The 12606-nt window shown below is 45.0% G+C and overlaps 1 protein-coding gene across 1 annotated transcript in view; it reads right to left on the reverse strand.

Annotated features, from left to right (window-relative positions):
- Positions 1-277: 277 nt before the first annotated feature.
- Positions 278-12606, reverse strand: part of UBE2R2 (ubiquitin conjugating enzyme E2 R2) — a 63052-nt gene continuing 50723 nt past the window's right edge. Inside the window, exons 4-5 of the mRNA XM_040336049.1 lie at positions 9784-9918; positions 278-1804 (exon numbers count right to left, since the gene is read on the reverse strand). Coding sequence (XP_040191983.1) covers positions 1585-1804; positions 9784-9918 — 355 coding nt within the window. The 3' untranslated portion in view covers positions 278-1584. The remainder of the gene's footprint in view (positions 1805-9783; positions 9919-12606) is intronic.

Genomic DNA, 12606 nt, shown 5'->3' on the forward strand with positions numbered 1-12606 from the left:
ACTAGTTATAATGCAAAACATTACTTTTTACTTTATCAGCTACTGTCAGACTTTAATTTAAGAGGAAAATATTTTTGTCTTTACAACCCCTTTAAGGTCTTCAGCAGATGTGGCTCCATTATGTCTAGAATTTGACTATTTTCAGTACAATATTAATTCAGCAAATCAGGTTTTTCTTTTTAAATAAAAAATCAATCAAAATGCTCACAAAGTGCGTACATATCGTGTTCCATGTGACCCCCTTCACCAATTTTAAATAAGCGCTTAGATAAGGATGACCAGTGGATTTTCACATCTCGCTTTATTTGTCCTCTTCTGCTTAACAGTGACAGACACCCACAAACATACATACCACAAGAGCCCTGCAACTTTTAAGATGACAAGGGTGCTGCACAGACATAAAAATAAAAAAAATCTAAAGAAAAAAAAAAATACAAAAGCTAAAGAAGAAAAAAAATGTAAAATAAAAAAAAAAAAAAAAGGAAAGAAGAAAACCTTTGCAAAGCCGTGACCTCTTGCACACAGACAACTTTCGGTAGTCTAAAGGATATAGCAACAAAACTCTGTTTTTTAAAAACTGTGCCACATACCAAAATGCACCCTCCCGTTGTATACTCTGCTTCTTATAGCTCTATATAGAATTTTTTTTCAAACCCTTGACATCACAAAAAAAAAAAAAAAAAAAAAGCCATCAGCACAAACAGCAGCAGTAGTACTAGAAGTAGTAGTGAGCATACTCAGACCCTTTAGCAGCTGGTCGCGACGGACAGGAGACTTGGTGTTGTGAATGCAGCCTCTTCACAGGTTGATACCTTGGTGGTGGAGACAGGGTGGGGGGGGGGCATGGGTTTGGGAATGGGGCGTGATTGAGGTAAACATAACATGATACACACATCATTGGGGGGAAAAAAAAGGGGGGATAATAAGTCACTAACCCTGGGCTTGAACCTGTAGTTTTCCCACTATTTATGAGTTTTTGTATCACTCAGTATTCAAAAAAAAAACAAAACAAAAAAAAAAAAAAAACAGCTGCCCTTGGGATACAAGATTTGCAGAAAAAAAAAAAAAGGGGGGGGAAACAATGTCTCACTCAACACCACCGCTGCAATTTCAATTAATGTAAAACCAAAAGCTGTGACTTTCAACGTTTTTGCAATTTTTTTTTTTTCACTTTTTGAAATATATCTTAAAGGTATATAAACAGGAGAGTCGTTTCTATGAAATAAAAAGTAAAACAAAAAAAAAGGAAAAGTTTTGCACCAACGCTAGCAGGTTGGTGCGGCATACACTCCGTGACGTGCCTTTTTCCTATCCCTTGCGTCTCCATGATAGGTCCAGGAAAAAAAAAAAAAAAAAAAAGAAGAAAATAAATGGAGCCAAGTCCACAAATATGCCAGAAGACTGGTCCTCTTTATATCCTAGAGCTCAGGACAGCAGGAGATCTGCAAGGCCAACACTACTCCATTAGTGGCCTGAATCAGCAGGGGAGGGAGGGCAGCAGGAGAGGCCAAGGGACAGAGAGCAGGAAGGTCTAAAAGGGTTGTTTCAGGCCGTGAGAAGGGAGAAAACGGATGCAGGAGGTCGTCACGATTCCTCGTTACCCGAATCGTCGTCGTCGTAACAGTCAGCGTCCTCTTCCTCCTCGTCTTCGTCGTCTATATCGTCGTCGTACAAGTCGTCGTAGAGCAAGTCTGAGCTGTTATCACTAGAAGGCACTTTGGTTTTAATGCAGTATTCTGCCAGGGTGGTTGGGACTTTCACGCCATCCTTTTCCGCTTCGGCTTTAGTCGCCGACACTTGTTTCCTGTTAAGAAAAGAAAGGGGGGTTGTCAGCACAAATGTAAGAAAATGTTATGAAATGATCGTTCTTGTATGACCATTAAAAGTCAAACTTCCACCACTGCGTGCTTCGTTCTGTCAGTGGCTTCATTAACCACTTAAGGACCGGACCAATATGCTGCTACATGACCCAAGGGGTTTTTACAATTCGGCACTGCGTCACTTTAACAGACAATTGCGCGGTCGTGCGACGTGGCTCCCAAACAAAATTGGCGTCCTTTTTTCCCCACAAATAGAGCTTTCTTTTGGTGGTTTTTATTTTTTGCGCTATAAACAAAAATAGAGCGACAATTTTGAAAAAATGTAATATTTTTTACTTTTTGCTATAATAAATATCCCCCAAAAACATATCTAAAAAAAAATGTTTCCCTCCGTTTAGGCCGATACGTATTCTACATATTTTTGGTAAAAAAAAAAAAAAAAATCGCAATAAGCGTTTATCGATTTGTAAACGCTATACATTTTGCGCAAACCAAATAGGGGATAGTTTTATTGCATTTTTATTAATTATTTTTTTTTTTACTACTAATGGCGGCGATCAGCGATTTTTTTTCGTGACTGCGACATTATGGCGGACACTTCGGACAATTTTGACACATTTTTGGGACCATTGTCATTTTCACAGCAAAAAATGCATTTAAATTGCATTGTTTATTGTGAAAATGACAGTTGCAGTTTGGGAGTTAACCACAGGGGGCGCTGTAGGATTTAGTGTTCACCTAGTGTGTGTTTACAACTGTAGGGGGGTTTGGCTGTAGGACTGACGTCATCGATCGAGTCTCCCTATAAAAGGGATCACTCGATTGATGCGCCGCCACAGTGAAGCACGGGAAGCCGTGTTTACATACCGCTCTCCCCGTTCTTCAGCTCCGGGCAGCGATCGCGACGGAGCGGCTATAAACGAATAGCCGCGCCGTCGTCCCGGATCGCTCCCCGAGGGAATCCGACCGCCGCATGTAGCGGGGGGTCCCGATCGGACCCCCGACCCACGTCTAGGCAGGCACGTACAGGTACGTTGATGTGCCTGTCCGTGCCATTCTGCCGACGTATGTCTACATGCGGCGGTCGGGAAGTGGTTAAGGATGTGTTCCCCAAGTGATGTAGAAGGCGGCAGAAGAAACCACAAAGCAGAGGGGGACCAGGCACCCAAAACTCATGGATTGGATGCTGAAGATCTTTTAGTAAGCATAGCTCTTCAAGACAGCAAAGATCAGCAGCACTGGCAATGGGAGAACAAAGGTTCACGTACAGTGGGGAAATTTGATCTCCGGCAGATTTTGTAAGTTTGCCCACTTACAAAGAGCTGAAGGGTCTATAATTTTTTTTATCATATGTGTATTTTAACCACTTGGTATCCCTGCTATAGATAAAAGATGGCCACAAGGTGGCTCTCAATTGCAGGGTGGACGTCTATAAGGGGGCGCGCGCCCGCCGCATCACGGCGGTGCCGATGCGCGTGCCTTGCGGCCGCGATGTCCGCCATGTACCCGCGATCGGCTGTTACACAGACAAGGACGTGGATCTCTGTAAACAGAGCTCCACGTCCTGTCGGGGAGAGGAGACTGATGCAGTGTCCCTCGTACATAGGGACACAGATCAGTCACCTCCCCCCCAGTTAGAATCACTATGCAGGGCACACATTAACCCTTCCTCGCCCCCTAGTGTTAACCCCTTCCCTGCCAGTCACTTTTCATAGCACTGATTGCTGAATAAATGTGAATGGTCACAAAAGTGTGTCAAAAGTGTCCGATGTGTCCGCCATAATGTCGCAGTCCCAATAAAAATCGCAGATCGGCGCCATTACTAGTATAAAAAAAAAAAAATTATTTATGTATATATATATATATATATATATATATATATATATATATGTGTATGTATGTATGTGTATGTATGTGTGTGTGTGTGTGTGTGTGTGTGTGTGTATGTATGTATGTATGTATGTATGTATGTATGTATGTATGTATGTATGTATGTATGTATGTATGTATGTATGTATGTATGTATGTATGTATGTATGTATGTATGTGTATGTATGTATGTATGTATGTATGTATGTATGTATGTATGTATGTATGTATGTATGTATGTATGTATGTGTGTGTGTGTGTGTGTGTGTGTGTGTGTATGTGTGTATGTGTGTATGTATGTATGTATGTATGTATGTATATATATATATATATATATATATATATATATATATATATATATATATATTTATTAGCAAAAACTAAAAAATATTGTGTTTTCTTCAAAATTGTCGCTCTGTTTGTTTATAGCGCAAAAAATAAAAAAGCGCAGAGGTGATCAAATACCACCAAAAGAAAGCTCTATTTGTGGGGAAAAAAGGACATAGATTTTGTTTGAGAGCCACGTCGCCCGACCACGCAAATGTCAGTTAAAGCGACAGTGCCGGAAGCTGAAATTTCGCCTGGGCAGGAAGGGGGTATATGTGCCCAGTAAGCAAATGGTTAACCCCTTCGCGCCGACTGTAAACACATGTGTGGCCTTTGCTTTAGGGGGTTATACCGGGATGATTTAGGTTTGTCCCAAGCATGTTTAAAATTCCCTTACGGGTTGACCAGCTCACTACCTCTACTGGAGTGTTCCAAGTGTCAACTACTTTCAGTAAAATACTTTCCAAGGTTAGGTGTGAACTTTCCTCCTGTTTGTGTTGATATCTTTTTGCAAGCAAATCTCCAGAACTAGACATGAGGTCCAGCTAAAGATCTCAAATTAGAAGGAACCAAGATCTGCCGCCTGCTGAGGACCCCTCTAGTGAGGACAAACTATGTAGGGGACTTCGGACCTCCCTTTCTTCTGCCGGTGATCCCTTCAGTGATAGTTAAAGAGCTATATAGGGGCAATCAGGACTTCCTTCCTCCTGCTGGTGTCCCTTCCAGTGATAACTAAACCTCTATATTGGGGAATCATAACCTTTGCCTGGGTGACCCCTTTAGTGATAAACACTCAAATTCTATTTTCTTTTCCCACAGACAGGCTCATTTTACAATCTAAAAACTGGATTTTTGTTACTCGCCATAAAATCCCGACACAGCTTTTCTGATTTTTGACCAAAGGGGTTATATCTCCACCTACAGGAGTAGGACACTAGGCAAAAAAAGAACAGCATCGCCTATGGGCAGTCCTAGCTGGTATATACCCTCTCTCTGTGACTTAACAGGCTTGCCTATACCAAAACAGCTTCAGAAGTATAAATTCCAAACTAGAGAAGCAAGTGCCAATCAAAGAACACCAAGAAAGGGATTTTACGGTGAACAACAAAAGTCCCTTTTCGCCCTTGTGTTCATTGACAGACAGCTCTTCGGGTGTCAAAGGGGTGGGCAAACCAAAAACAAGCAATCTTAAAGTGGTAGTAAACCCTTACAGACCACTTTTACCTACAGGCAAGCTTCGATTAAGGCTTCCCTGTAGGTGCAACAAATATCTAATAAAACCTCCACGGTTTAGGAGAATTTTGCAAAAAAGACTGCACCGATGTCTACAGCGCAGGCGCACTGAGCGTGCCGTTAGTGAATGGGATATTGCAGTTAGTGGCAACTTCCGCGCGCATGCACGGGAGTGACGTCATTGTGGCTCCGGCCATCACATCGCTGGAGCCGCGATACCTGGAAGTCACTCCAGGAGAGATGGCAGCGTTGGAGGCAAATGAGGACGGCTGCGGGGGCTTAGATCTCAGGCAAATACTTCATAATGAGCTATGCATACTAGCTCATTATGCCTTTGTCTTGCAGGGAGTATTTTTTTTTTTTAACCAAGGCTTTACTTCCTCAGTTAAACAGTGGCCTGCAATACCTTGCAGTCCAAACAAGTATTTGAAGATGCCAACACAATTTTGTTTTAACAGTGTGCACCTTGCAAACCTGAGATGGATACCCAAGGTCTAAATGCACAGGAGACATTAATTGCCCTGGTGGAGTGGGGCCCAACCGGAAAGGGAGGGGCCCAACCGGAAAGGGAGGGGCCCAACCCTTAATGGTGTACACCAGTACAAAATGGACTGCAGTAGCCAACAGCAGCAGAGTAGGTCGCCAGACCTTTCTTGGACCGTCCATGAACGCAAAGAATCTGACCTCTGGAAGGAGGCCGTAGCAGACAGGCACATACAAACCCAGGCCACATTTAGGGATTTCAAAACAAACTCCTTTGGATGCGAGGACCGTGGACACAAGGCAGGACAACAAGGTCCTCATTCAGGTGAATATCCACCATCTTTGGAGGAACGTTAAGTTACGGACAGAGAACCAGAACACGCTGTTCCACAACCGCAAAATGTGCTCGGTCAACCTTGATAGTTGACATAGGCCACTGTCCGACTTGAAGCCCCCGGAGAAGACTGGACATTGGAAGAAAGAAAAGGACTTCTGGGTCTGTAGGGGAGGAAACTGGTGCCACTAGTGAATGGCCGAGACAAATCTGGTCGTCTAGGGAAGCGGAAGAATGGTTCCATGTCAACAGGATTTCCCACTGCAGAACTCATATGGAACTACCATGGAAGTGGACACCAGAAGGCCCAATTTTTTTTTAAATACACAAGAAAACAAACAAAAAAAAAAAAACAATCTATCCTGTCCCTGGCCATAACCACATGCCTGGAAATGAGGAGAGGTCCAAGGGCCCAAAAAGATGACAGCCCCACCCTGGAAACACCCCATCATACTAAAGAGGACTTGTGCGTCCAGCCGCTGGGGCCTTGAAGGGCATGTGTCCTGGTTAGAGGAGCCAGGGGGAATGAAAGTCTTGTGTGAGCAGCAAAAGGAAGGCCCAGACTTCTGATGAAGTCCAATCTCCTTCTTGGCCTGTGGGAGAAAGTTTCTCTTGCTTAAGTCTTCCAAGGTAGCACAAAAGAGACGGTCTCCCTGGAAGGGCAGATTCGTAGACCAGCATTTTGGCCAAAGTGCCCAATGAAGCACCACCGCCGAGATGTAGAGCTTGAAAAAGGAGCAGAGCTACGCTACATCCAAGGATGCAAACAGACTTCAGGCCCTGGACCAACTGGTCCACTAGATCCACATACACCTGATCCAATTCTCTGGCGGACAAACTTTTCTGCAGAACTGTGGCCCATTCTGTAAGCGTCTAAGACACCAGGGCTGTGGCCAACAGACCGCAACGCCTACCTGGCAATGGTAAAAAGAGTGGGCGGCCAATTCGGCCCAGCAGTCTGCAGGATCTAAGAGGAAGACTCTTCCACCAGTATCACAGCTGCTTTATTCAATCTTCTTCAGAACAGCCTCCTCAAAAGGGTAACATACCACAAAGCACTTCGGAACCACAAAATGAAGCTTCAAGTGTTCCCAATCTTTGAAAACAAACTTCTTAAAGTATGCAGGGTAAGGAAAAACCAATATACCTAGCCAGCTTATGTGTACCAAAGGTGAAAAGGCGCATTGTGGGCAGCCCCATTCATTTTAAGTGTCTCTTGCATGGAAGCAATCAGTGCAGCTCCAGCACCGCCGACAGAACAGCATCGCCAAAAGTGAGGACACCCAGGGGGAAGGGAGGAGTAACAAAAGCCCCCCCATCCCCCAGGCTGACTAGAGCAGAGAGGGGAGGTACCCCAGAGAGGACTCACCACCACCTGATCACCAGGGGAGCGCTGTGGGTGCCGCCATGGGCCTCAGAAAGTGCACTTTCCTGCCCCAGGGACTGTCCAAGCTACAAGAAAATGGCTGCCATGCACTTCCCCAGCCAGCTCCCATGCAAGGTCCACTGCAAAATGGCCACCAGATCACTGGGAAAATGGCTACCAGACACAGCAAAAGCACATAGCAGTTGCAATACTGCCTCCTGGACCCCTGGAGAGGACCATAATGCAGGGACAACCGAGAAGCCACACTCCCACTCAAGGTTGCCAGAAAAAGTCAGCCCAAGCGCCAAGGGGACTGGGAGGTATATAGAAGCAGGGTAGGGAGCCTGGCCGAGGAAAGAGGAAATACCGGGGGGGGGGGGGCAAGAGGAGAGGAGGACCTGTGCCCCACACGGCATCCGGAGCGAAGGCATCAACTTAACGATTCAGTGAAGCTTGGAGGGCAAGGCTCCCTTAACAGATCCACCTTTTTAATGGTCAGACCCTTAACTCACTGCTCTGGTCCAGGATGAGGCTTGTTGCTGCCAACCCAGCGCTTAGCTAAAGGTCTGCTTGTTGTCCAGGCTGGGGCACCGACTGGATCTAGATTATCCAGCCTGCCTGGTGATTGAAAAAAAAAATAAGCTATGGAACCAAAGGTCCCAGCAGGGCATAAATAACTGGCTTCTGTATAGCAGAGGGGTTTTATCAGCAAGGACTGCCCATAGGCTCAGTGATTGCAGTATTCTCGTCTACATCTCCCCAAAGTAATACCTAAAATCTGGCCTGTTAGTGGGCCCCGAGTACAGGAGTTTAGAACCACTGCTATAAATTATTTCCCCAAATACATTATTTTTTCATTTAGAAAACACTGAACGGCAGTTTACACCTTTTCGAGTTATGTTCCATTTTACAAACTCCTCCAGGAATATCAACCCCATTGCACACCTCTGTGATCAAACGAAGAGACACCTTAACCCTTCCCAAACCTTTGGTTAAATAGAACAGGACCTGGTACCATAGGTGTGTGCAGCCCATTGCATTAGGGTGTGCACCCCAAAGCTCAAACACATATTCCTTTCTCTACAACCTCAGCTGCATGGGGTAGTGAATGAATGGGAAGTGCTCTGTGCCGAGTGGCTTCCCGTTCATTCACCAACTGAAGGATAGAATACTGTTGACTATGCCAAGTTTACCATGCTTCATTTATGAGCAAGTGTGTCCATTTAGAAAAGGAAGGTGCCGGTAAATTTTATAATTACTAGCAACTTCCCATGCTCTCTGTAAACGGAAAGGCCCCTGATACCCAGAGACTTTTGAAGGATGTGGGGTACTCCTGTGCCAGCTTGACCAATGACTCTTGGGTCATCCTATGTCCCTTAGGGGCATAGGATGACTGAGAACTGATATATCGGATTACATGAGATGGGACATTAATTATAATTCATGCATTACAGGATATCTTGACATATTACAGGTGGTTTATTCTGACCCCAACAGGTCAATAAGAGTGTATCATTCAATGTGTATCATAGACTGTTGAGATGCCAATTAAGTCCACCTGGCTGTGGTGATGGGGGCTTGCTGTGATTGCATTCTGTTGTCCATTGTGCTAATTAAGTCTGCTCCTAAGATATTACATTGTGTATGCTAATGACACTGTTTTGTGTGAAAATGCTATTGATAATCGATGTGGAATGTGACTTGTCAGCTGTAGTAATTAACTCCTCTAGATTCGGTGCCAGAATGTCTGTCTGGGATGTGGATTGGGGGGGGGGGGGACTCGTCAAGCACCCACTGTGTGATGTTTTGGGTGGAGAGTTTCATTGTCCCTGTGATAACTGTAGCATGCTTGTAACTGTAAATAACAAGGCTAAGTTACCAATAAAGAATTCATTTGTTTGAACCAGAGAACAGAGCTTGTGTCTCGTCTGTCTTCTGGGGAATTCTTATGGATCGTGTCTGCTGGATTGTGGAGTGTCGGATAAGCTGTCGTGGGTTGGTGGAATCGAATATTGTAAACCGTGTTAACCCCTGACGGTTAAACTCTCCATCCTGAAACATCCCCGCAGCAGCCAGGGGAGAGGAGGGAAGCCAGAAGCACTGCAGGGCACAGGGGGGGGGGGGACCCTGGGCAGTAGGGGGAAATTGGTGCCACACACCCCCTGCGTACGCCTATGCCTGGTACAGAGCGCCTTTCAGTACACTGCTGGTGACTGGTTTTTGCTCTGATTGGTTGGTACAGGCAACTGCTCCAATTTCCGTCAAGCAGCCTACATAAGTGTATAAATCATATGGGGTAAAGGAGGTCTAATATCCAATATTTTCGAACCATCTCCAGAATGACTACTCACCTAATAATCTCTGCGTACTCCTTGTCCTTTCCTTTACTATCCCTCCATTTCCTGAACATTACAGAAGCATCTACATTGGCTGGGGAGAAGGTGTTTGGTTCATTTAGCAGAGAGATCACACTCAGTAAAATGGTCCTGAAAAGAGAAAAAAATAAAAAGTTGAGTCTGGGGGCCACAAACTATGCACAGAAAACCATAAACAATTATAAAAAAGGAGAACATTTTTATTTAGAGGTCAATAAGCATGAAAATAATCAGCTTCATGTAAACTTTATCAATACATGGGAAGGTTTCAAAAGCTTGATTTTTGTGCGCAATGTATGTTTAATGTAAACTACATGGTCAAAAGTATGGGGACACCCGACCATTACACCTACCCACAACATACTTTTGAAATGGAACTTGATTAAATGTGCATCAACACAGGGCGACTAGTAACTGTAGATGCATCGGTATAGATGTGCCAACGTCCCAGTATAGTGGAATCCAATAAAAACTAGAAAAAAAAAAAAATTGTCTTTTGGCAGCACATGGATAACCAATGTAAAAATCTAGAGAGATTTATTATAAAGGTAGGTATATGAAAAAAAGTATCTAGACTAATACAATGTTACATCAGCATAAGAACCCAGCAACACTTCCAAAACCTTATATTACTACTTGCATTCTTATGGCGTGAACATATTTAAAGTAATATAAGGTTTTGGAAGTGTTGCTGGAATGTATGTTGGGTTCTTATGCTGATGTAACATTGTATTATTAGTCTAGATACTTTTTTTATATACCAATCTTTATAATATCTAATCGATTTTTACATTCGTTATACATGTGCCGCCAAAATTCTTTTTTTTTTCTAGTTTTTATTAGTTTCCACTTTTCCTACCCACAACATACGACCAAAAGTATGAGGACACCCAGGGCCGCCATCAGGGGGGGTACAGGCATTACACCTGTAAGGGGCCCGATGGTTCACAGGGGCCCGGCTGGCCCCCTCCCGTGTTTTTTTTTTTTTGCAATACACCTGTAAGGGGCCCAACGATCCCCAGGAGCGTTCTCTGCTCCAGAGGGGCCCTGCCTAAAGCGGTGTAAGGGGCCCCAACATTTGTGATGGCTGCCCTGAGGACACCACTGCCAATGATGGAGTTCAGATGTTTCCTGGTAATACTACAACCTACAAAAAGGCATTTTAAACAATTGTGCTGTCCTTGTGGCAAGTCTGGTGAAGGTCCTTGCCTGTTCCACCATGACTGTCCCCCTGTGTACAAAGCCAGCTCCATAAGGACAGGTCTTGACCAGTCTGGAGTAGAGGAACCAGACTGGTCTGCACAGTGAATGGGCACATTTCCAGAGTTACTCCAAAATCTTGTGCCAAGAGGGGAAGCTGTTGTAGCCGATAAGGGTGGAGGAGGGCAATTCTAGAATACTGGATGGTCAAGCAGCTGAAAACAACTCCATGTGGCTGATATCCTAAGCCAGGGGTCTCCAAACTGTACACCAAGGGCCAGTTTTACTGTCGTCAAGACTTTATTGGGGGGGCACTGTGGGATCCCCGTGGAAGCTGGGAATCACCAAGAGGCACGGCAGCTAGCTTTGGGCCCGAGGCCTTTGCACAGGCACCTCTCAGGGAATACTTTGTAAAGCCCTCCTAGTCCAATCAGAGAACCCTTTTTCCTTACCGGAACTTTAGGAGCCGCTTGCTGGAACCGTAGGCTCCCGAGCGCATGCACAGGAGTGACATCCCGGTTACGGCCAGTCATAGCACCAGAGCCTGCGAACCCGGAAGCAACGCCGGGAAACATGTCGGCCCCCTCATCGGTCACTGGGCGACACCGCGGGGGCTTAGTTCCAAGTTATTTCATAATGAGTTAGCATGCGACGCATACTAGCTCATTATGCCCATCTTAGTTTTTTTTTTTTTATGGCTATACAACCACTTTAATATGGAATTTAATGGTTAATAGCCTGACCATAGTTCTACATTTAAAGGGGTTGTAAAGGTTTCTTTTTTTTTTTAAACAGATCATACTTACCTCCACTGTGCAGCTCGTTCTGGCACCGATTCTGGTCTTCTGGGGTCCCTCAGCAGCTGTCTTGACTCCTCCAAGCAAGAGCTAAACCCCGTTCTGGGAAGCACTCTGCCAAGGGCACGCTCCCGTGTTATACAGTGGCGGCCATAGCCGCCAAGTGCATCACTCGGCCCCGTCCCGTGGGAGCCAATGGCTACGTTGCTATCGGCAAAGACGACATGGGCAAAGACGACATGGGCAAAGACGACATGGGCAAAGACGACATGGGCAAAGACGACATGGGCAAAGACGACATGGGCAAAGACGACATGGGCAAAGACGACATGGGCAAAGACGACATGGGCAAAGACGACATGGGCAAAGACGACATGGGCAAAGACGACATGGGCAAAGACGACATGGGCAAAGACGACATGGGCAAAGACGACATGGGCAAAGACGACATGGGCAAAGACGACATGGGCAAAGACGACATGGGCAAAGACGACATGGGCAAAGACGGCGCAAAAAGACAGCGCGTTCATGACGCGGGACTTTCGAGGGCTCAGGTAAGTAAACTGGGGGTCTTGTAAGCATCGGATGTTTTTTCACCTTAATGCATAGGAAGCATTAAGGCGGAAAAACCCGAAGCTTTACAATTCCTTTAAGGGTGCCTACAGTAGTTACTCTGCCTGTACAACATTATTTGACATCTAGTGCAACTCATAGTGCTACATTTTGGCAACTGACCAATACAGTAACCTAAACCCATTAGAAGGGTTCTGAAAATACCTTTACAATTTAGATGCCAATGCCG

This window comes from Rana temporaria, chromosome 1, assembly GCF_905171775.1.
Source record: "Rana temporaria chromosome 1, aRanTem1.1, whole genome shotgun sequence".
Classification (NCBI taxonomy): domain Eukaryota; kingdom Metazoa; phylum Chordata; class Amphibia; order Anura; family Ranidae; genus Rana; species Rana temporaria.